The following is a 25,783-nucleotide window of genomic DNA, read 5'->3' on the forward strand; positions in this document are numbered from 1 at the left end:
AAGGAAACAATAGCAAAGATCAGTAAAACTAAAAGCCGGTTCTTTGAGCAGATAAACAAAATTGATAAACCATTAGCCAGACTCATCAAGAAAAAACTGGAGAAGACTCAAATCAACAGAATTAGAAATGAAAAAGGAGAAGTAACAACTGATACTGCAGAAATACAAAGGATCATGAGAGATTACTACAAGCAGCTATAAGTGAATAAAATGGACAACCTGGATGAAATGGACACATTCTTAGAAAAGCACAACCTTCAGAGACTGAACCAGGAAGAAATAGAAAATATAAACAGACCAATCACAAGCACTTAAATTGAAACTATGATTAAAAATCTTCCAACAAACAAAAGCCCAGGACCAGATGGCTTCACAGAAGAATTCTATCAAACATTTAGACAAGAGCTAACACCTATGCTTCTCAAACTCTTCCAAAATATAGCAGAGGGAGGAACACTCTCAAACTCATTCTATGAAGCCACCATCATCCTGATACCAAAACCAGACAGAGATACTAGAAAAAAAGAAAATTACAGCCCAATATCACTGAATATAGATGCAAAAATTCTCAACAAAATATTAGCAAACAGAAACCAACAACACATTAAAAGGATCATACACCATGATCAAGTGGGATTTATCCCAGGGATGCAAGGATCCTTCAATATACGCAAATCAATCAATGTGATACACCATATTAACAAGCTGAAGAATAAAAACCACATGATCACCTCAACAGATGCAGAAAAAGCTTTTGAGAAATTCAACACCCATTTATTATAAAAACTCTCCAGAAAGTAGGCATAGAGGGAACCTACCTCAACATTAATAAAGGCAATATATGACAAACCCACAGACAACATCGTTCTCAATGGTGAAAAACTGGAACTATTTCCTCTAAGATAGGAACAAGACAAGGTTGCCCACTCTCACCACTATTATTCAACATAGTTTTGGAATTTTTAGCCACAGCAATCAAAGAAGAAAAAGAAATAAATGGAATCCAAACTGGAAAAGAAGAAGTAAAATTGTCACTGTTGCAGATGACATGATACTATACATAGAGAATCCTAAAGATGCTAACAGAAAACTACTAGAGCTAATCAATGAATTTGGTAAAGTAGCAGGATATGAAATTAATGCACAGAAATCTCTTGCATTCCTCTACACTAATGGTGAAAAATCTGGAAAAGAAATTAAGGACACACTCCCATTTACCATTGCAACAAAAAGAATAAAATATCTAGGAATAAACCTACCTAAAGAGACAAAAGACCTGTATGCAGAAAACTATAAGACACTGCTGAAATAAATTAAAGATGATACCAACAGATGGAGAGATATATCATGTTCTTGGATTGGAAGAATAAATATTGTGAAAATGACTATACTACCCAAAGGAATCTACAGATTAGATTCAATGCAATCCCTATCAAACTACCAATGGCACTTTCACAGAACTAGAACAAAAAATTGCACAATTTGTATGGAAACACAAAAGACCCCGAATAGCCAAAGCAGTCTTGAGAAAGAAAAATGGAGCTGGAGGAATCAGGCTCCTGGACTTCAAACTATACCACAAAGCTACAGTAATCAAGATAGTATGGTACTGGCACAAAAACAAAAATATAGATCAATGGAACAGGATAGAAAGCCCAGAGATAAACCTACGCACATATGGTCACCTTATCTTTGATAAAGGGGGCAAGAATATACAGTGGAGAAGTGGTGCTGGGAAAACTGGATAGCTACATGTACAAGTATGAAATTAGAACACTGCCTAACACCATATATAAAAATAAACTCAAAATGGATTAAAGACCTAAATATAAGGCCAGACACTGTAAAACTCTCAGAGGAAAACATAGGCAGAACACTCTATGACATAAACCACAGCAAAATCTTTTTTGACCCACCTCTACAGAAATGGAAATAAAAACAAAAATAAACAAATGGGACCTAATGAAACTTAAAAGCTTTTGCACAGCAAAGGAAACCATAAAAAAGATGAAGAGACAATGGGAGAAAATATTTGCAAATAAAGCAACTGACAAAGGATTAATCTCCAAAAGATACAAGCAGCTCATGCAGCTCAATATCATAAAAACAAACAACCCTAATACAAAACTGGGCAGAAGACCTAAACAGACATTTCTCCAAAGAAGATACACAGATTGCCAACAAATACATGAAAAGATGCTTAACATCACTAATCATTAGAGAAATGGAATCAAAACTACAATGAATTATTACTTCACACCATTCAGAAATGGCATCATCAAAAAAATCTACAAACAATAAATGCTGGAGAGGGTGTAGAGAAAAGGGAACCCTCTTGCACTGTTGGTGCGAATGTAAATTGATACAGCCACTACGGAGAAGAGTATGGAGGTTTCTTAAAAAACTAAATGTAGAAGTAACATACGACCCAGCAATCCCACTTCTGGGCATATACCCTCAGAAAACCATAGTTTAAAAAGAGTCATGTACCACAATGTTCACTGCAGCACTATTTACAATAGCCAGGACTTGGAAGCAACCTAAGTGTCCATCGATAGATGAATGGATAAAGAAGATGTGGCACATATATACAATGGAATATTACTTAGCCATAAAAAGAAACAATGTTCAGTTATTTGTAGTGAGGTGGATGGACCTAGAGTCCGTCATACAGAGTGAAGTAAGTCAGAAAAAGAAAAACAAATACTGTATGCTAACACATATATATGGAATCTGAAAAAAAATTTTTTAAGCGGTTCTGCTGAACCTAAGGGCAGGACAGGAATAAAGAGACACGTTAAGAATGGACTTAAGGACATGGGGTGGGGGAAGGGTAAGCTGGGACGAAGTGAGAGAGTGGCATGGACTTATATATACTACCAAATGTAAAATAGATGGCTAGTGGGAAGCAGCTGCATAGCACAGGGAGATCAGCTCAGTGCTTTGAGACCACCTAGAGGAGTGGGATAAGGAGGGTGGGAGGGAGACGCAAGAGGGAGGGGATATGGGGATATACATATGCATATACCTGATTCACTTTGTTATACAGCAGAAACTAACAGAACACTGTAGAGCAATTATACTCCAATAAAGATGTTTAAAAAAAGAAAAGAATAAATCAACCTCAAATATGTGAGGCCTTTTTGAACCAAAATACAGTATTTTCAATATGGGAAATTTAAAAATTGAAATAAATGTAAAAATACACATATCTAGAAGGGAAACTTGAAGAGTATAACCACGTCAGTTTACCTCACTTGAACATATAGTCACTGGAAAACCAACTAAAACTCCAGACTTAAAATGCAATTTAACAAGGCTATGATCATGTTCATATTAAAGACAAAACACAGAGGAATAATCAAGAATTGCTTGAAAATAAATAAGAAGAATGGGAAACTTGCCTTAAAATATAAAATATACTAGAAATTACAGTAAATAAAACAAATTGTTCTCGGTGTGGGTTACCGAAAGACCAAAATAAAGCCCATGACAATGACTCCAGGGTTATATACAAACTTGGCCTAGGTGTGAAGCATTCAATAAATTATTATGGGGACATTAGTTTTCATTTTGGAAAAAAAAATACCTTAATACAAAAAATAATATATCCAGGGTGGACTAAGTACCTAAAAACCAAAAATAATTCTAAAACTATTCAAAAAATGGACAATAACTTTAGAAAATATTAGCCTATGAATGGTTTTCATAGAGACACAAAATTACAGAGGTTTTAAAGGAAAGGGTCTGTGGATTTTTTTATATATATATATAGAGAGAGAGAGATTCAAGTTATATACAATAACGATTATCATAAGACAAGTAAAAATACAAGCAAAAACTAGGAGAAAATACCTGCAGAAAAGATGTTTGTGTTATACATGTAAGTGCGGCGGAGGGACCCATTTTCACCTTAAACCCCACAAATCAACAAGAAAAACTTCTCAATAAAGAACCAGGCAAGAAACCTGAACAATTAATTCCCAGGAAAATTACAAAGAGCTAATAAACAAAATAAACTCCACTGGTAATTACGGAAACACGGTTTTGAAGCAACATAGTTTTGAAACCATTCCATTGGACGTTTATTAATGCTGTCTGTGTAACGGCCCCAATTGAAACAATGTAATGTTAATGAAAGCAGAGACGGTCATGAAAATTATGACACATTAGTATATACATCCAGAAGTAAAAAAATCACTGGTGATTGACATACACAGGGGAAAAAGTTAAAAGGATGCTTGTATAACTACATGTTGTAACTACATATAGAAATGCTTATGAAAAAAGTGAAAATATACTAGAGGAGGGAAAAAGATGTGTAAGGAATGCAATAATAATTTTTATGCTTTATTGCTTATTCTTCAGTACTGCTTCAAAGTTTTCAACAAGATTCTATTAAGTGGTAAAAATGATCAATTAAAACAAAATGAAAGTATGCAGTAAGTGTTAGACTTTGCTCTTGCCATGTGAACAGGTAGGTAGGTACCTGCAAGCTGTCTCACCTCCTTCCAGGAATCACTAAAGGGCCAGATGAGTTGTGTATCCAGATCTCTGGTGACCCCAAGCCAATGGAATTTCACCAAAATCTCTCAGTCCCATTCACTTGATATCAGACATGGCAAGCACCTCCTGGCCCTCCTGTTTGATAGCCTCTCCTGAATTGTCTATTTTGGGAGACCAGTCTGCTTACCTGGTATCCTTTGAACACCTCCCTCCATCCTTTATACACATACATACACACATCCATGGAACTTGGCAGGAAACCCTGCCCTGAACTCTAGCCTTTTGGCCAAGGGTTACTTTCCCCCTCATTTCTACAGACCTCACTTCCACAGGCGTCTCATGCCTTGTTTTCAACGGGGATTCAAGGAATGGCTCCGCCCCATTATCAGATAGTCCCACCACTTCCACCCTGTAACCTCTGATCCTTCTAACCTCTCAAGGGTCCTCAAAAGCTGGTCCTGAACAAACAAAAAAATCTCTCATTAGAACTAGATCTATGGTGACAACTCTGCACCCCACATTCCCTCACTGCTCTATCCTCCTATATTACTTCCTTTGAAGACAGAGTTCTCGGCATCATGAGATATATAAACTTGTTGAAATTCTATGCAAATGTTTAGCTTCCTCAATCCTCACCCCCCCGTTAAAAACTCATGTGTTTGACATTGTGCTTGGTACTGGGGATAGATAGAATGGTACCACTATGTGTCACTCTGCCTCTTAAAATGAAGCTCCCAATAGGCAGCTATTGGTTGAATTATGTCTCTCCCAAAAAAGGTATGTTGAAGTTGTAACCCCCATACCTTAGAATATGTCCTTTCTTGGAAAAAGGATCACTGCAGATGTAATGTGATAACAAGGGTGGGCCCCTAATCTAATATGACTGGTATCCAGATAAGAGGATGTGAAGGCAAAGTTACACAGGGAGATTGTCATGTGATGACAAAGGCAGAGACTGGGGTCATGCAGCTGCAAGCCAAGGAACTCCAAAGAATGGCAGCAAACCACAGGAAAGAGGCAAGGAAGGATTCCCCTAAAGCTTTCAGAGGGAGCTTGCCCTGTGGACACCTTCATTGTGAACTGCTAGCCTCCGGAACTGTGCCATAATAAATTTCTATTATTTTAAACCACCTAATTTGCAGTACTTTGTTACGGAAACTAATACACAAACTAACGCTAACATAAATGTCTTTGTTTCTGAAACTTCAAGATAACAACTCTAGACACCTAATTCAAGAAGGCTGTCATAACCCAGAATTGTTTAATGACAATGATCAACATATACTTACACAATTCAAAGAATGTGGCTAATACCCATTACTAATCTTACCACTTATAGTGACAAATGGAATCTCCTCTGCTCTGATATGAATTTCATAATTCATTTATAAAAGCAACAAATATAGTCAGAACTCCTGTAGATATGGAGAGATATAATGACCAATAAGAAACTGCCACTACTTCATGAAGCTGAATATGAATGGCAATGACCATAGTACTTTAATATCAAATATGGTATTTCTATAACTTTAGACAGATAATCTTTATGTTGTAGAATATTTATTCCTAGTTTATTTATGTCTTGTTCTCTGAGGCAGATGTTGATCGAAAGCCTTCCTGGCACTTCTAGAAAAGATAATTTTTTTCCTCTTCTGACTTTTTAAATTGAAAGAGTATAGCAATTGAATTGTGGTATTGAATACTCCACTATAAAACTTAGAATAAATCTCATCTGATAGTAGTGTTTTAATCTTTAATATGCTGTTGCATCCACTATATTAATTTTAAGATATGTCTACATTTATATTCATAAGTCTATTGGCCTGTTTCGGTTCTGTTATTTGTTCTTGCTTGTTTGCTTTTTGTTTTGTTTTTTGAGTTTTGTTGTTGTCGTTATTCTTTTGTGTTTTGGTTTTATATATCATCAGACCTTTTGCTGTCAGTTTTATCTAGCTTCACAAAAATAAGTGAGAAGTGTAACTAATGCAAGAAATACCGTTTGATTAATGACTTGATAGAACTTACTTGTTCCAATGCCTTAACTTGGTTCCTTGGAGAGAAAATTCTTTAATATGGTTTTCAAATTTTTCCAAGGTTTTTGATTCAGAATGCCTATTTCTTCTTGGGCTAATGTTAATCATTTATATTTTCCCAGAAAAGTATTCATATTACTAAGACTTTCATATACATAACTTTTTGTTATTTTAAGCTTCCACACGTCTGGATGCAGGCCCTTTCTCATTCTCAGTGCTGTATTGTATATTTGAGATTTTCTATTTTGTCCATTACTTTTGCCATATATTGTTGATCTTTTAAAGAAAAAGCTCTTACATTTATTCATTACTTCCCATTATTTCTCCATATTCTACTTCATTAACATTTTCTTTTTACTTCCCTTACATTTATTAGTTTATTGTATTGCTCCTTTCCTAGCTTCTCAGATTAGATGATTACTTAGATGCTCACAGAACAAAAATGACAACTTATGATGGCAAAATCTCTATTATCCACAGAAATAATCCCATCTGTTATGTAAGATAATCAAGAATTGATTAAACCACATTACATTTATCATCTGCATTCTGAAATCTAATGCCTAATGAAATATTCAATGCTCTATTGAATTCCCTGTTTAGGTGGCAATTGGAACAGACTGACTGGGACAAATCTATAACAGTGAAAGAACAGAGCATTTTTCAGACGAGAAATCAATTGTATTTCAAATGGCAGTGGGTGGTGCAGTTAAAAGGTTGAAAGTTGACTACGTATTTATAAGATCTGACAGTGTAAATCACTGAGTGGTGGTCCATCTGCTTTGTCCCTGAGAATTTATTATACCTGAAAAGAGAAACCAACATCATAAGGCAGATCTGTCAAACCTGGTCTTAAAATTACTTGTGGGAACTACTGAATTTTAATAAATTTGATAATATGAATAAAAGGTTAAATATAAGGTTATGCAATAAATGTACTACATCTATTGCTATTAAGAGTAGAATTGTGGCTTCCCTGGTGGCGCAGTGGTTGAGAGTCCGCCTGCCGATGCAGGGGACGCGGGTTCGTGCCCCAGTCCGGGAAGATCCCACATGCCGCGGAGAGGCTGGGCCCGTGAGCCATGGCCGCTGAGCCTGCGCATCTGGAGCCTGTGCTCCGCAGCAGGAGAGGCCACAGCAGTGAGAGGCCCGCGTACCGCAAAAAAAAAAAAAAAAAAAAAAAATCATTGAATAACTCACCTATTTTGAAACATAATTATTTATGTATCAGAATTCTGTCAACCACATGGGTTATGTAATCCTTCAAAATTATTGCCGACATTTCTTGTGGAATTTAGGCCTCTCTACTTGAGCCAACAGTTTAGTTAAAAAAACCTGTCACAGTAGTAAAATGATTTTGAAACTATAAATGGCATTATGCCATATCCCTTTTCCTACTAATAGGGGGGAAGAAACCAAATATTGTTAATAACCGCTTCTTCAGCAAGAATTTTTCATTAGGATTTAGGGAGATGTATCTATATGCTTTCACAGTTTACATATGCATCCACAGAGTAAGTTATAAGATGCAGCTTTTAAATTACATGTAAAGTATATTCATCTAATTGAATAAATTTCTCTTCTCAGCAAAGAATAAGCCTGGTTGGACACATTTCCTTTTTCTTTCAACCCTTGCCCAACAAGTAACACCAGAAGGTAGGTAACTTTTCAACCAGTGGCTATAGATGAGAGAGAGGAAAACAAGTTCAAAGAAGAGATGTTGGTTGTTCAGCTACTTTCTCCCCTGACAATGTATGAAGAATGGGCACCAGAAGCAAACTGGCATCCCATATTGCAAGGCAAGAGTTCCCTTTGACAACATTACTTTCAGAGGCCAAAAAAAAAAAAAAAAAAAAGAAAAAGAATGTTTGTGTAAATTTGTCAAACTGATAAGGTTCTTTTTCATGAAATAAAAATACTATTCAATAATCAATACTAATCAATAATATAGGAACATCACATTATTTACATGAAGAAGACATGGGGGGAAAGCCTTTGTAGTTGTATCTAGATATATCCATTCAAATAAAGAAAAAGATGCAATCTCAAATTACTTTGGGGAAAATGATGAAGTATGAAACATAGCAGACCGGGGAAAATGATGAAGTATGAAACACATCCCATTATCAGGGGTGTGTAAACTGGAGAGGGAGTGCTCCACCTGAAGGCATCCCAGGTAAAAAAGAGAAAACTGAACACTGTGCAGGTCAACACAAAACACATGCTGACCTAATTCAGACTATAGGCCAGGAGACTGAGACCCCAGGGTTAAAGTCTAGGAAGTTAAAGAAAAGGTAAATGTACAAACAGGAAGTTAAACTGAGCTCATCTTGTCTGCTTTCCCTTAAAAATCTAGATATTTTGGTGGTTTTTTAAAAAAATTTTTTTACATCTGCACTTTTAGATTTAGCCAGTACAAAAGATTAGAGATAACCAGAACACAAAGGCACCTTAAAAATGAAGCTGACAGGGGCTTCCCTGGTGGCACAGTGGTTGAGAGTCCGCCTGCCGATGCAGGGGACACGGGTTCGTGCCCCGGTCCGGGAGGATCCCACATGCCACGGAGCGGCTGGGCCCGTGAGCCATGGCCGCTGAGCCTGCGCGTCCGGAGCCTGTGCTCCGCAACGGGAGAGGCCACAACAGTGAGAGGCCCGCGTACCGCAAAAAAAAAAAAAAAAAAAAAATGAAGCTGACAAATTAGTTTAATATTGTCAATATTACATAGCAGTCATCAGACACAAGCAGTAGACATCTTATATGCCTGGTCCCTTCCTACAGGGAACTGGTCCTCCTCCTTTCTATTCCAACCCCAGAGGCACTGTCAATGGAGGGCTCTTACAGCCCCGGACACACGGCCCAAAGTTTCATTTAAGAATCGATCCATGATCCCAGAAAGGTCAGTCAGAGATCTTTTTCCAGGATTAATATAGACACCAAGACAAGTCCTTCAGAGACTGAGTCTATATGCATAAAGGTGCATGAGTCATTTCATTAACTTAGAGTCCCACAGAGAAAGGAGTGAACCCAAAAGAAACCAAAGACACAAAATGGAGACAAATACCCGAAACATAATAAAACACCTGGATCTAATTGTGCTTTCATCTAGTCAACCCCAAGGATTTTCAGTTATGGAGGCTTAATAAATTCTCTTTTGTGTTCAAGCAAGTTTAGACTAAGTTTCTATTACTAATAAATAAAAGTGTGTCATAAATACAAGAGACAGAAAAAGGATTTCAGTTTAATTTGCATTTATCCACTCACATCTAACTGCACCCCCTGAGGCTTTCCATTCAAATAACAGAACAGATTTTTCCCCAGGGATTTTTCTAACCCAACATACACAGGCATTCTAAATTATCCCATTATCCCAACCTAATTTTCACTACCGTTGAAGGAGGGGGTGGAAAAATAAAAGAAAAACATTATCTTATTTGATAACTCCCCAGGTTTAGTACATGTTCTATATATACTTTGACACCAGCAATTCTTTAACAGAGGATAAAATCTATTATTAAAAATCAAGATATCAATTACATAGAGTATCATACATAGCAGCCTTATTTTATGAGCACAACCAAGTACTAATGATGTGAACTTTTTAAAACAAAAAGCTAAAAGCATTTAAACCAATTTTTATGTTATATGGCATAGTACTTCAAAAAAAAAAAAACCTAGCCATATTATATCAATACACATGAATATCAATGATGTGGCCCAAAACAGAGATCACATATACCATCCATTTACTGATCTCAGAGGCATGATTCATGAAAAGACTATTTCAGAATATCAGCTACCATCATCTCCATTTCCAGCAGTTAAATCAATAGCCCCTCTTGCCACATGTTTCAAAGATGAACCAAACCAGAGAAAGCAACGCATACTCACAAATTATAAAGCATGTCAGCCATGTTGCTTCGGTAATACAAAGCATTTCTATAGGCGCTTTCAGCTTCAGAAATTTTGCTCTGACTCTTGAGAACATTTCCAAGGTTACCCCATGCTGCCAAAAAGAGAAAAAAGTATTCAGGCTGAGTGTCATTCCAATTATATATGACATAATATCAGGCCGTCAGGAAGTACCACAATGAGAGAAAAAACTCTCATAAAACATTTTTAAGAAAGCAAATTTATTTCCTTTGTACTCCAACATTTCATCAAACTAGGGGATTAAATACAATGAAAGCCTAAAACAAAACTATGTCTCAAAGCTGATATACACATACAGTTCATCATAAGGCCAAGAACTATGTTATCTTAAGATCACCTACAAAGACTTGAAGCTCTTTCAAATCTTGGTAGGGGTCTTCGTGGACTGAAATTATTGTACACTTACTAAACCAGAAACTGTAAGAAATCATCTTAAAATAAAGACTTCATTCAAATACAAAAATACTGATAAATGACATAGAAGAACTGGGAATAAAAAGAAGATAACAAGTATATCAAAGCTATAAAAAGGCTTAATAGTCATCAGAATGTATCAGTAAACACTATGCTTCTTAAAACAGTGAAGTATATATGGTTTATTCACATATAATGTTCTTTTATACCCTTCCTGTTAATAAATTCATACATGGTAAAATCAGTAACAGTGTTTTCACACACAGTTACACTTAAAAATTGACATTTTCTGTACACCCTTTACGTTTCACTCCAAATAATCATGATTTCTCAATATTAGAAGACACTCCATTAACAGCTGCCCACACAGCATGGCTCTCAAACAGACCTATCCCTCAAACTTGGGTGCTTCTCTTGTCTTCTTTCTTTCCCATAAGGAGATGGAGTGTCGGGTCCTGAAATCAGAGTCCCTCCCAACTAGAAGATGAGGATGAGAAGGCTCATGTGTGCCAAGATCTATTTATTTGGGTAATTAATAGCTGTATATGAAGAATGAAAGGGGTTTTGAGACATCTCTTTTTAATGCATAAAAATGTGTACCTCTTTCGATCCCAAATTTGCCTGTAATTTAACACTCTGTGCCTTTGTTTACTCATCTGTAATATGGGGGAGAATAATATCTCCTGGGTTTGTTGACAAGGATTAAATGAGCTTGTATATGTAGGGTGTTTAAGATGGTGCCTGCCACGTGGCAAATACTCAATAAATATTTTCACACTAAGTTTCATCTTTCACTGCAAACCAACATTCACATGCTACGAATAGGCCTTAGCACTATGAGTCCATAGAAAATTGAATCCTTATCTTTTTGAAAGATAAAAGTTAAAAAAATAAAAAGTATGAAAAACATATAGTAAAATGAATTATGATTATCTTTAAATTTAATAGGCAAAACACCCTATGTGTTTTATATCCAACCCCCCCATCCCACCACCAACATAACAAAGTATGGCTCAATGGAAACTTCTAATAGCCAATGCATCCAACTGGTAATTTAAGCACCAGGAAAACATCATTATAATGCTATCCCATCTTACCCATAGTCTATGAACACAGATGATGAAAAAAAATTATAGCAAGAAATTAGTTTGAATATTAAGGCATATTTCCAGAGAAACTGATTGACATTTTTTCAAGTACTTATAGCCCAATTAATAGTTAATAGTCAACAAATACATAATTATGTCTAGAATATACATTTACTCATTTGGTTAGTGGTTCATTTATTAATTCATAAATGTATTTGTTTATTAAGCACCTATTTTGTGCCAGAAACATTATTGGGGGCTGGCACAACTGTACATACATACAAGTTCTCACCCACTCGCAGCTTATGTTTGAAGTGGGGAGTGGAGTGGGGATGGGAGGACCACACAATAGAAGAAATGAATTAACTTCAGGTGATAAGTGCTACAAACAATATAAAACAAAGTAAGATGGAGGGAATGAGGCTAATTTAAACAGGGATATCTTAGAAATAGGGAAATGGGTGTTATCTCTAAAAACTGAGGATAAGGAAGCAGTCTTGCAAAGACCAGCGATTCCAGGTAGGGGGAAAAGTAAGAGCAAAGAATCTAAGATGGCTTCCGCAGGGAAAGGCAGCAGAGGAGATGGTTATTTCAAAGTAAGAGTACAACTTATAAATTAAAAATCATCAGTAAAGTTATCTGTGGCAAAGCCACAGCATGTTACTAAGTTTCTTTTGTCCAAACAGAAATCACTCACGTATTTATGATTAAGTCATTGCCCTAGGTAACTACAAAAAGAAGAAAATTCCCAAATTAAGTACGGATTTTTTAAACAATTTTAATTGCTTATGGATGAAAGAGGGAGTAGGGGAGAGAGGAAAGAAAGGGTAGACTTTGATGTCCTGAACTCATCTGACACTCACCAACAGGCCATTCTGTTCTTCCGTTGTACATATACAACAGGAAAACAGCTGGAGACAAGGTTACTTTGAGACCATGGTAAATGATACCAAGCAAGATCACTTCGTAATTTTACTAAACACAAAAAAGAAAAAGGGCACTGTACAACCCACAAAATACCAAACAACCCCGTCTCTTGCTAAACGAATACTTCTTTAACCAGGCATAGATAGAATTGTCCCAGCATCCGATCTAGAGGACTCCCCTGTTTCCTGAGACCCTTTCCCAAATCACCCAACCAAAATCCAAATCCAATGACAGGGCATATAATGAGATTCCTTCAGTGCAAGGAGTAGTTAAGCCAACTTCCTTACTACCAGTGTGTTCCTTCTGGTCTCTGCCTGCAAGGCACCGACATAGAGGATTTCATCACATTCAAATATGAAAACAATTCTTCTTCAAAACCCCTTCTTCCTAATTGCTCTTTAGTACTGTGTTTACCAAAAGAGAGTTTAGGTTTTTAAGTAAGAGCTGACAAGACTAAGCCTATTTAAATTTAAATACTATTGATTTTTGCTTCAATGCTACCAGAACCCAATGCTAACCTAAAGATTACTTCTAAAAATATAAAGCTACCCTACAGAATATAACCTAAAATTAAAAATCCTATTAGTAGTCAACTAAATAGTAACCTTTTCACAAAAGTTGTTCATGTTTCAGTGATAAAACAAAAAGTAGGAAAAAAAAACCATTGTTGACATATAAACCAGTTAAAATCTAGTTTTTACAGATATATTATAATTTAAAGGAAAATACATTAAAATAAACTATAAAAAGTACATCTTAAAAGGGCTAATGTGATGATTTCAAATCTATATAATTAACCTACAGAATTAATCACTGTAGCTTTAGGGTTTTTTTTTTTTTTCCTATTACTTGACAAATTTGATCATATCAACCAAGTCAACTGTTTTATATCAGATCCATTTTTACACCTAGCTGGTCTGATGACTTGAAAGTACCCAAACCAAAACTCAAAAAATATGGAAAAATATTCCAAGGCTCACGGATGGGACAATTGAACATTATAAAGATGTCAATTCTCCCAAAATTAATCTATAAATTCTATATAATTCCAATCAATATTTTAGCATAATTTATTAACAAGAAAAAAATGTATTCTAATAACCATAATAGAAGAGAAAAATGAAATTGGGTCTTTATAGCATATTCACCATATACAAAGGTAAACTCCAGATGGTTTTAAAAGATAAATGTGAAAAAGTAAAGCTAACAGAAGAATATATAGATTATCTCTGTGGAAGGGAAAGTGGCTTCTTAAAAAGACCTCCAAACAGAACTCAAAAAGGAAAACAATTGATGAATTTGAGTATCTCAAAATGAAGGATTTCTACTTATTGAAGGACACTAGGGACATGCATTAATACACCAGGAGAAGATATTTCAAACATCTAAACAAAAAGGAACTGTACTTAGAAATAAAAAGAACTCCAAACAAAGCAATAAGAAATCCAACAGCGGGGGAAAAAAATGGGCAAAGGATATGAACAGGAATCTACAAAAGGGGAAACCAAAATAAATTCTAGAATACATTAAATAATTTTAACTAATACTCAAATTCCTTAGTAACCCAGAGAAATGCAAATTATAACAATGAGACTTGAGATTGGCAAAAATGAGAAAACTGGATAAGGCCGAATACTGGTAGGCATGTGGAATGGACCCTGTGCACTGTCGGGGGCCTTGTAGCCTGGGGAAACCACTGCATTCTGCCATCTGACAGTACTTACTCTGTCAAATCAGCAAATGTTACTGACTACGTCATGAATAATCCCTGACCAGCAATCCCACTCCCAGAGAAATTCTAAGAGAACATTAAGAGGATGTTTAATGCAAGCCTCTTAGTGTTGGCTGATAGTAGGAAATAATCGACCTGTCCATCATGGGAGTATCATGTGAGACATAAACTTCATGGATTACTATACAGCAGTGAGGACCAGCACATTCCGTGTAAATACTGTAACATGAATGGACCTTGAAAAGCCTACGAAGATTCAAAATATCTAATGCATTCTTTTAAAAATATTAAAAATTCATTCCCACCCAAAATATCACTACATATTTTACAAGGGTACATTATAAATCTAAGGATGCAAATCAAGTACATTAGAGCCGTTACCTATGATGCAAAGGGAAATTCAAGTTAGGAATAGAGATAAAAGGGAATAAATACATAAATAAAAGAGAGGAAAGTTGTAGGGATCACCCTGAAAACTGGCTGCAAACTGAGGAATATAATTAACTTCTGCAGCTGGGTAGCAGGGGACGAAAAGGAGAATGGAGGGGAGGGGAGGATAGGAAAGAATGGACAAAAGGAAAATGAAGGTCACACTTCACATTCTTTTAAAATAGAGATGGGGTTATTCTATACCCTACTTCAGGAATAAAGGGTTTTAACATTCACTAAACTTTTTCTTGTACTACGATAATTCGAAACAGATGTTTGAGATTATCTTCAAATTTTCACTTGGTAATTATACTTTGGACCAACATAACTTAAAGATCTTGTATTTTCATTAATATTTAATGTCATTTATACTTTTTAAATTTTTAATCTCATATATTTTATTGATGCATTTATTTCACTGTAGTGACCTTTAAAACTACAGTTTGATTGGAATAAAATCCCTGAAATTCTTCCAAGAAACTGTGAGTGAAGCCTAAAAAAATGTATCTAGGTTTTCAAAGTCTATATTTTAATAGTGTGCCCAGATGAATCCAATTCACACATTAAAGCACTGTAGATAATAAAGCACTTATTTGAAGTTTTAAAAAAATGTAATCAGTTTATCCTAAAATCTCAATGTAATTTTTGAAAGTTTTTCCCAACAAACAGTATTTCAAAATATTCAGAATACTCATTTTATTCCTATTTTTGACACAGTTTATACTATAAGAAGCTGCTCTTGTTGGGGGACTACTGTCCCATTTCATGGGCTTAATGTGCACCACTACAAGCCTAGGTAGAGAAAAAGAGAAGGAAAAGGTGAAGGGAGAAGGGGAGGTGGAGAAGGAATAAAAATATATGTATATTGGGAAAATAAAAATAACAGTGCTTTCATTTATTTAAAGTTTACTATATGCTTGACAGGGTCCAGAATTTATTTAACACAAAAATAACCTTTGAGGTCCATTACTATACCCATTTCATTGATGTATGAACTGAAGTTAATTTTTTAAATTGCAAAGTTAATGACAATAGAGAACCAGATCTGTTTCCAGGCATCGAAATCTCACCCTCTCAATACTGAGTCAGAATACAAAGTAGATCACGTATTATAGTACTCAATATTTACACATATTTAATTGAGGGACTAGAGTATAATACGGAACCAAGATAAATTATCCAAATGAGTCATCCCCTCAGAACTGGTAGGGACAAAATACTCCAGGAACAACAAACTAAGCTATTTAGTACCCATATTTCATAATGTATTTTCTATACAACAGAAAAATGAATGCCAAACAATACATTAAGTGTTTTACATTTCTTTGGGAATGGAATTTTAAATGTCACATTTTCTAGTTAATGCAATGGAAAGAGAACAGAGTCTACCTATGTAAATAAATGGTTGTTGCTCAAAGATACTGCGGATTTAGGTACATTTATCAAGGACTCCTAAGTGCCCTGAAGATGCCTTACATGTGACAAGAGATTTAAAAAGCATTGTTTAACAAGTACCTGACTTAGTTCTTAGGACTAAGCATATACGATGATTATATTAAGGAAAAGCAAACAGATGCTTCTAGGTATCACTGGATAAGCTTTAGGAAATCTCATCTGTAAAGTTATTTTATTTTCAAAAAGAAAACAAAATTTTTCTTTTAAACAAAGTCAGGAAGCAAAGAAGCAAGAATAACTCATATCTCAAGGGCCCTTCACACTGGTATTTAACTGCATCTAAAAGGTATCCACTTACTAAGAAACTTGACCTTAACTCACAAGGAAAGCTTCTCTTGTACTTCGTCCACAATCTGCCACAGTTCATTTTATGTTCTTTGAAAGGCAGAAAAACAATTAAATATTCCCATCTTGCAAAAGTTCTTCTAAAGAGAAAATCAAATGTGAGCCCCTTCTGGAAATGTTAAGTGATCTACAGCAATGAATCCCTCCAAATATTTTTCAAAGCCCTCATTCAAATACAGCAGTTCTAAGTTCATAAAGTAATTCAAACTTACTGTAAATTAACTACTGCAATTTCATAGCACTTGATATATTTCACAAAATCAATGCAGGGAGATTTGAGCAATTTTTTCAAGGATATATATATTTTTAATTAATTTTACTTATTTTATTTTTGGCTGCATTGGGTCTTTGTTGCTGCACGCGGGCTTGTCTCTGGTTGTGGCGAGGGGGGGCTACTCTTTGTTGCCATGCGCAGGCTTCTCACTGCGGTGGCCTCTCTTATTGCGGAGCACGGGCTCTAGAGCACAGGCTCAGTAGTTGTAGGCGCATGGGCTTAGTTGCTCCGCGGCATGTGGGATCTTCCCGGACCAGGGATCAAACCCGTGTCCCCTGCATTGGCAGGCGGATTCTCAACCACTGCGTCACCAAGGAAGCCATTCAAGGATATTTTTACTTTACACTAAAAGTTTGGAGATATTTATATTCATTGATTATAAAAAATTTTAAATAATTTTATGATTACGGCATGCATTACTCTTTGAAAAATTAGCTAATAAGATGAATGAGGGTGGGAGGGAGATGCAAGAGGGAGGAGATATGGGGATATATGTATAGCTGATTCACTTTATTATAAAGCAGAAACTAACACACCACTGTAAAGCAATTAAACTCCAATAAAGATGTTAAAAGAAAAAGATGAATGAATCTCTTAATATTCAAATTTCAGCTACTTAACATTCAGGCATGCAGTCATGCCTCAGGGCTATCATACCAGCATTTCCATTCCATTGGTGCAGTGAACACAGCCACCAGAATCAGCAAGGACTCCATTTTTGACTTCTGCCTTCAGCTGTAATTTATTTTTACTTCAGAACTTTAATATATGTCTTTAGTCCCTATATCAACACCAAGTTCTATGTAAAGATCTGGCAAAATTGAAACATTTAATACTGTTTTAAATAAGGTGATAGGGCTTCCCTGGTGGCGCAGTGGTTGAGAGTCCGCCTGCCGATTCAGGGGACACAGGTTCATGCCCTGGTCCGGGAGGATCCCACATGCCGCGGAGCGGCTGGGCCCGTGAGCCATGGCCGCTGAGCCTGCGTGTCCGGAGCCTCTGCTCCGCAACGGGAGAGGCCACAGCGGTGAGAGGCCCGCGTATCGCAAAAAATAAAAATAAAAAAAAAATAAGGTGATAAATCCTAAATTTTGCTTCCTCCAATTCTAAGTTACTTGTTTGAAATCAGAATGCTACCCCCCAAAAAAGGTTTAAACATTGAAATTTGCCAGTTATCTAAGCCAGGCCAGCAGCAAAAGGAAATAAATACAGGAGTGCCTAGTGTACCTGTACTGGATGAGGAAACTGTGCCTCAGAGAAAGTGACACTTAAAAGCTAACCGAGCTAAAAGTTATGTCTGCTTGGTTCCAAAATCCTTGTTTTAATCACTATGGAACACTTGGACTTCAGATATGTTCCAAAAATGGTGTTACTAAAGATATAAGTTAAATAAATGTCATTTTAAAATATAAAGGATAATTACGTTAAAATTTCTAATCTCAGTGAAAAGGGAAGAGAAAGAAAGTAGAAGGAGGGGAAAAAAGAGCCACTCAACTGCATGAAACTTAAAATTAATGTGAATGTGGTTTTTTTTTCCTTGTTAACCAGAATGATTTCTCATTCTATCCATTAACAAACGTTGTAAGGGAGTCAACATTTGTAGCCTGGGCTTTTTACTAATTGTATGATAGTGACTCCAGGGAAATATGAGCCCTTATAAGCCTACAAGAATTTATTTTTCCTGGTAATTATACCTTGGATTATTATAGAAACGAACATAAAGTGGGTAAAAAAAAAAAAAACTGCCTGGCTAAAATGTTAAGTGGAAAAAGTACACATAATTTAAAGATTATGATTCATATGATACCGGAATACACATACTATACACTTTTACACTCTAATTAGAGCAATTTTATAATATGCAATTATTTCTCATTTCCCTACCTTTGGTTACTTCACACGGACCTGAAAATAAGTTTATTCCTAATAAGGGAAAAAAGTATTAAAAATGAAAAGATAAAATTTAGTATTCCACTGATATGTTAACATTGTCTTCACAGCATTGTTAGTCACTACGCTATCTATGTGCATATTGTAATATCCACATATACAGTTCAGTGCAGGTTTTTTGGTTTTAACATATCTAGGGTTATTCCTTAGCGTTTTACCATCTGCAATCTCTACTGTATTCTGACTAACTATGAGCCAGCCCCAGGTCCACAGTTCAGTGTCTGCTATCAGTACCACACATGGTCTGTGAAGCTGGGTCTCACCTGTGGAAGCCTTCACTCTTTCATTTCCCAACTGTGCTCAAAATTTTTCCCATTGCCTCTCCATCAAAAGAAAACAAATCTCTTTATGTTCCTATCTGATAGCAATGTGCTCTCTGTGAAGTTTCTGATTAACTAACCCACAGCATTATACATGAAGACAGCAAATACAATTGTATTTGCAAATATAATGACTGGACAAGGAAGAATTTACAATCATCTGAGCTTTGAGGCTCTCCTCAAATCTTACCAACAGACCCTTTTTTTGGCCTATTACACTGTCAATCTAAAACACTTGGTGAATATATAACTGGTATAGAGTGACCCTATTTATACAAAAGACATACCAATTCAGTAAAGACTCATCAGAAATTCCTCACATCTGGCTGATCTCTTAGCCTATGAGGCTGTTCAATCACTACCATAGGTTGACTGTAAATTCTACAGAGTAGTTGAGTTACTTCTGATTTCATATAAGGAACATAATAGAACCAAAGAATCTCTTAGAGTTTGTCTCCGACATATTTGGTATCATTTGAGTCTGGTTCAGCTCTAAAAGACGAACAACCTTTAGAAAGGGCAAGAGTTCAGGAATTCTAAACAACTCCAGGGGGAAAACAGAGAAGTGATTTTTTTTTTTCTTTAGCTCTCTCTTTTGTTCCTTTACACTCCAATCTCATAATCTACTTTATCTCACAGTGAATCCTGTCATCATTTGGATGGGTCCCTGCCATCGAACGGCCCCAGGTTAGTTTCCTATTATGTGTCACTAAAAGGAAATTTGATGTGGAGACATAAACCAAAATATCCCAAACCTAAGGTTTTAGTTCTAATTCTGTTAACAATTAGATTTGGGTACACTGAAGTAAATTACTGGACTCTCCTATTTCTTATTAACAGTAGTAAGTAAACATGTAATATGGGCCAAACCCTGGGCTAGGGTGCTACACACACTCTGTCCCACACAGTGGTATTGCTATACTCACTATACAGATCAGCCACTTGACACTCTAAGGATGATAATAACAGCTATTCATGGTCTGAGTTAGGATTAGGACCCCGATCTACCTTACTGCAAAATCTGTCCTACTTACCATGCCTTTTCTCCCTAAGCATTCTACCCCTCCTTTAGTTTCTCATCTGTAAAACAGGTGTAACAATGCTTGCCCAAGTTAAACTCCAGCATCACTGAGACAATAAGAAAATAGAACTCTGCAAAGTACATTACTATGGAAAAGGAATAATATGTCATTAATAGATCATCCTCCATAAAAAGCATAACAAGTTAGATACACCCTTTAACAGCATATCTCCTGTATTTAGAATCTATGGTCATGCTACTGAGGATTTCACTGCCAAGCAAATCCAGGCCAAGAAAAACAAATCTCAAAGCAACATTAAATACTCTCAAAGCCAGTTTTAAGAAGAGAAAAATAATAAAAATCAAAGATTACATTTTATTAAAAATAAATCAGTTCCTAAGATAAACATGCAGTATATCTCAAACATCCATCAGGACACCATGTTATACGCTATATTACATTAATATATTCAATATATTAATTTTTTAAAATTTATTTTTTGGCTGTGCTGGGTCTTCATTGCTGCTCGCGGGCTTTCTCTAGTTATGGCGAGCGGGGGCTACTCTTCATTGCGGTGCACGGGCTTCTCATTGCGGTGGCTTCTCTTGTTGTGGAGCACAGGCTCTAGGCGCACAGGCTTCAGTAGTTGCAGCGCGCAGGCTCAGTAGTTGTGGCACACGGGCTTAGTTGCTCCTCGGCATGTGGGATCTTCCCAGACCAGGGATCGAACCTGTATCCCCTGCATTGGCAGGCAGATTCTTTTTTTTTAATACCAGCAAAGCAAAAGCAAGTTTATTTGGGAGCAGAAAACAACTGCAATTCGAGACACACAACTATAGCAAACCACATGCGAGTCCAGCAAAGAAAGGAGAGGAAACTTTTTGTTGAGGAGAAGGGAAAGTTGGGAGGGGCTGTTATAAACAAAAAGTCCACTACAGCAGGGGTCCCCAACCCCCGGGCCACGGACTGGTACTGGTCCGTGAGGCAGGCAAATTCTTAACCACTGCACCACCAGGGAAGTCCAATATATTAATTTTTAACAGTCACTCTTAACTCAGCACCTAGTGCTGAACATGGAAAAAGTAGAGTTAATAACTAGAGAAAACAGCATTTCAAAAAGTGAAAAATGATCAGTAAGAACAAGTATCAAGAATAAAATATTTATGTGAGTAGAAAAATATTTACTTACGAATGCTAATGAGAAGAAAAATTAGCTATTAAATAAATTTCTAAAAATATCAACTACCTTTCTATATGCACAAATCTTGGGCAACTATTATTTTAATGTATTTTCTTCTGTACTTTCAGCTAACTACGAACAACAGAAAAAAAGAGGGAGGTTAATTTTCTTTGCCTTTTTTGCTGCTACAGGACAAATAGATAAGGGTTCTTCAAAGGCTGTGCAGCCAGTACTTGCATGAGGCATTTTTGCATCACTTGAGAAACAATATTGAAACAAAGGATGATGTTACTCATTTAACAGCCTTAAACGTACAACTCAGAAAGTCTACTTCCAAACAGCAGAAGGAAGCTAGTACATAGAGGGGTAAAATAAACAGGAAGAACCAGAAGGGTGAATGCACTAAAATGACATTCTCACATCAGTTGAGCACTATGAGAAAGAGAAGGGCTGGCCCACTTTCCTGAAGCTCTAATCTTAACTGGACTGGATCCCAACAGGGAATTTTCAGAGGCCATTAAAGACTCTTTTACACCAAACACATCTACTGGATACATATTAGTGTTTAATAAATATTACCAACTAGAAATTATGACTAGATATGTGGTTTCAGAGGCATAAACCCCTATATTCCATCCATGAGTCCTAAGTGGTGTTGACGTTCAGAGGATTTACATTTTAGGTTGATTAAAACCCACAGAGAAGCTGTATTTCCCTATGAAATCATCAGGATCGGGGTTAGGATATACTTCTTTAAGTCTAAACTTTTAACTTAAAAACCTCAAAAGTAAATATCTACTCCAGGCTCAATTTAGACATGAGCTGGGAACCAACAGCCATGATCAAAGCAAGGCAGGTCTCTGATCAAAGTACCACTTAAGACTCTTGGTTCTAGAATCGCACCACAGAGCCCAAATGTATGGCACAGAAAGAACTTTAGTGACTGTATCACCTGCCCAAAAAAACTTTCTCAAAATCATTGTCTTATACTGTAAAAGCAAAAGAGATTTTTAAAATCTTGTGCCACTGCTTCCTAATAATAGAATTGCAAGAGCAAAAGTAATTTCAAATAGTGATTGGAGATAAGAAAAACACACAACACATGGATTTGGACAATAGCATTAATTAATATGCTCATGCTTTGTTTATGTAAACCCAGAAACTTACCTCTACTTGAAAATTGTTTTCAACACTCACATGAATATGGACAACAGCATTCAGTTTTAACCACTAGAGTGAACACGACTTGAAGCTGTCCTTGGGAAATATTCAGATAATATGAAAACAGACTAAGTAGAGAAATGAGGTATTCTATACCAGTTTTGCAAACCACCAAAGCTTATTTGTAAAACTCAAAAAGAATAAGCCGGGCTTCCCTGGTGGCGCAGTGGTTGAGGGTCCACCTGCCGATGCAGGGGACACGGGTTCGTGCCCTGGTCCGGGAAGATCCCACATGCCAAGAAGTGGCTGGGCCCGGTGAGCCATGGCCACTGAGCCTGCGCTCCGCAGCAGGAGAGGCCACAACAGTGAGAGGCCCGAGTACCGCAAAAAAAAAAAAAAAGAATAAGCCAATTGATAAAGTAAAACCAGATATTATCTCAACATATCTCAGACCTCCTGCTCCTTCCTGGTAGTCTCGTGATACATAATTTGAGAAATTTACTCTCTTTTCCCGAGGAAAGAAAAGAGAGGAAGAGAAGAAAGAAAGTTTATCGCATTTCTTTATTATACAAACTCCCAGTTGTAATATGCAGAGCCCCAAACATTACAAGACTACAAGTTTCCTCTGCCATCCAGGGAAAGAATTGAAAAAAAAGTTCTTTGACACCTCAGTTATCTGTTCTTGTCAAAATTTGACTCTCAGCTATTGTATTGCATATCTAATCCAGTTCCTTCTTTCTAAACTTCCAATTCCTAGAGAGAAAGTTCTCCCAATTAAAATGTATGCCTACACTACTCCCAAAAAAGATGTTAATGTTTTAATATAATACCCCATGGTGTTTTACATAGAGAAACTGAATTATGCTGTTTAAGGTGACTGAATAAATGTTCAGAGCAGCTAACATCATTGGGATTTCGACTCCTAAATACAAGACACAACAAAGCCCCTGACAGAGTCCAGCCCTCGAGCAAGGTTTTTTGTTTGTTTGTTTGTGCTTGTTTCTCTCTACTATTTAATCAAGTTGGATTGTAGTGTCTTGCTTGGTAAATAATATTATCATTTTTAAATCATATCTTTTAGCGTTTGGTCCTTATATTTTAGTAAGCACATATATGTTTCCACTAGATCCCCCTGGATGGTAATATTCCTATTTTTAAATTAGAAATAAATTTAACACTAAACTAAAAACTAACACTAAACGGAGGAGAGATTTCTAATTTAACACCCATATGCATTAAAAATAGGGCTCACACTTTGTTTCTCCCATAGAGTTATATATAAACAGTCTTCTACATCCAAGTCTTTTTCAATAATTATACGACTTGGAACATCTCAGATTTTTCCATAATCCCTTGAGACTTAACTGGAATTTTCTTTTACTTCCACCATCACCAGTAATAGGTGTGCACGTGTAATAAGGGTAAAACTAAAAAACATGTGTGTTTGTCTTCTTGAAAATCTGCTGTATCTGTGACATTATCTGCAAGTTTATATTACAGCAGAAAACAAATATACATTACCCTTCTGTGTTTTATAAGGGTCAAATACCTGTAACTTGATTTTGCTTAAGACAGTGCTCTAATACACTTTTTAGCTTACTTGGGCAACTTGGTTCTCTTGTGGAAGGAGAATTTAAAATTTCAAAACTATCTTCTATGTCATAAACAACAACTCTATTCTCAAACTCTAACTTCTAATGTAGCTAACCCATTCCTTAATAGATGCTAGATTGAAGGATGTTTCTTGGGTGTTTCTCTTTCCGACAGTACAGTGAAACTCGATGTTCAGAGATTGCCTCCTAGCACAGAACACATGCTAGACAGAAATTACAAAGTATTTGTTCATGAATGTATTAATTGATGGGAAAGTAAGGGCAATCCCTAAGCTTAGAGACTGCTTGAAAGCAGGAATCCAGAAGGTTAAACAGTTCTGAAGATGGTACTCACCTTGTGTACATCTGTGAAACTAAGAGGAAAAGGGCTTAGGGTTTAGTCGGCTTCAAAAGGAAGGTCAAATTGGAGAAGCCGAACAAACTCAAACCCCCTGAAGGGAAGTGCCAGTCTCACCCAGGGACACGGGTGAAAAATAAATTTAGAAGAATATAAATTTGATAAAACATTATAAGTAATTTTGGGGCTTATTCCAGGAATGCAAAGTAGGTTCAACATTAGAAAATCTATTAACATAAATAGATTGAGTGGAGAATATCATTATCAACATTAATTCCTAAAAAGAAATTTTAGACTAGAAATAAGAGGAAAACTCTACTGATAAAAGCTGCCTACTGAAAAACCTATAAAATATACATAATTAATGGTGAAATATTTAAAACATTCTTTCTTAAACAAGAATAAGACAAAAATCCTGCTGTCATCACTCTTGTTTGAGATTGTAATGGGGGTTCTAGCATAAAATAAGAGAACACAAATGAAAGAAACAAAACTGTGAAATAAGAAGAGGTATGGGGGAGGTTCTGATAATAGCTTTCTCTTAATCTGCAAAATGCATGTTTTAGTAGCATCCTTTAAGTAGTTCAAATATGAGGTATGTGTATATATTTCTCAATGAATGAAATATTTCACATATGTTTAATTAAAAAAAAAAGGCAAAGAGGGCTTCCCTGGTGGCGCAGTGGTTGAGAGTCTGCCTGCCTGCCAATGCAGGGGACACGGGTTCGTGCCCCGGTCTGGGAAGATCCCACATGCCGCAGAGCGGCTGGGCCCGTGAGCCATGGCCGCTGAGCCTGCGCGTCCAGAGCCTGTGCTCCACAACGGGAGAGGCCACAACAGTGAGAGGCCCGCGTACCGCAAAAAAAAAAAAAAAAGCAAAGAAATGTTAGAGCATTTTAAGAATCAAATACAAAACTAATACAGAAATCAGAATAAAGTAACTTTACACTTATTTTAATTATATGTGAGTTTCAGTTCCTTTGAAATATAACCACTGGTAAATATATTCAATCTAAGGCAACACTAATTTTAGGTTTGAGGGTTTTCAAAAACCCATAAAGATTCTA

General features: G+C 36.3%; 1 protein-coding gene across 3 annotated transcripts in view; it reads right to left on the bottom strand.

Moving 5' to 3' along the window:
* TMTC2 (transmembrane O-mannosyltransferase targeting cadherins 2) overlaps positions 1-25,783 on the bottom strand; it is a 658,994-nt gene that overhangs the window by 422,155 nt on the left and 211,056 nt on the right. For all 3 annotated transcript variants that reach the window (XR_012324274.1, XM_073788371.1, XM_073788372.1), the window contains one exon: positions 10,428-10,542. Coding sequence is in view for 2 of the 3 variants with exons in the window: in XM_073788371.1 (XP_073644472.1) it covers positions 10,428-10,542 (115 nt within the window). In the remaining variant the exon portion in view is untranslated. The remainder of the gene's footprint in view (positions 1-10,427; positions 10,543-25,783) is intronic.

The sequence above is a fragment of the Tursiops truncatus genome, chromosome 11 (assembly GCF_011762595.2).
Source record: "Tursiops truncatus isolate mTurTru1 chromosome 11, mTurTru1.mat.Y, whole genome shotgun sequence".
Lineage (NCBI taxonomy): Eukaryota > Metazoa > Chordata > Mammalia > Artiodactyla > Delphinidae > Tursiops > Tursiops truncatus.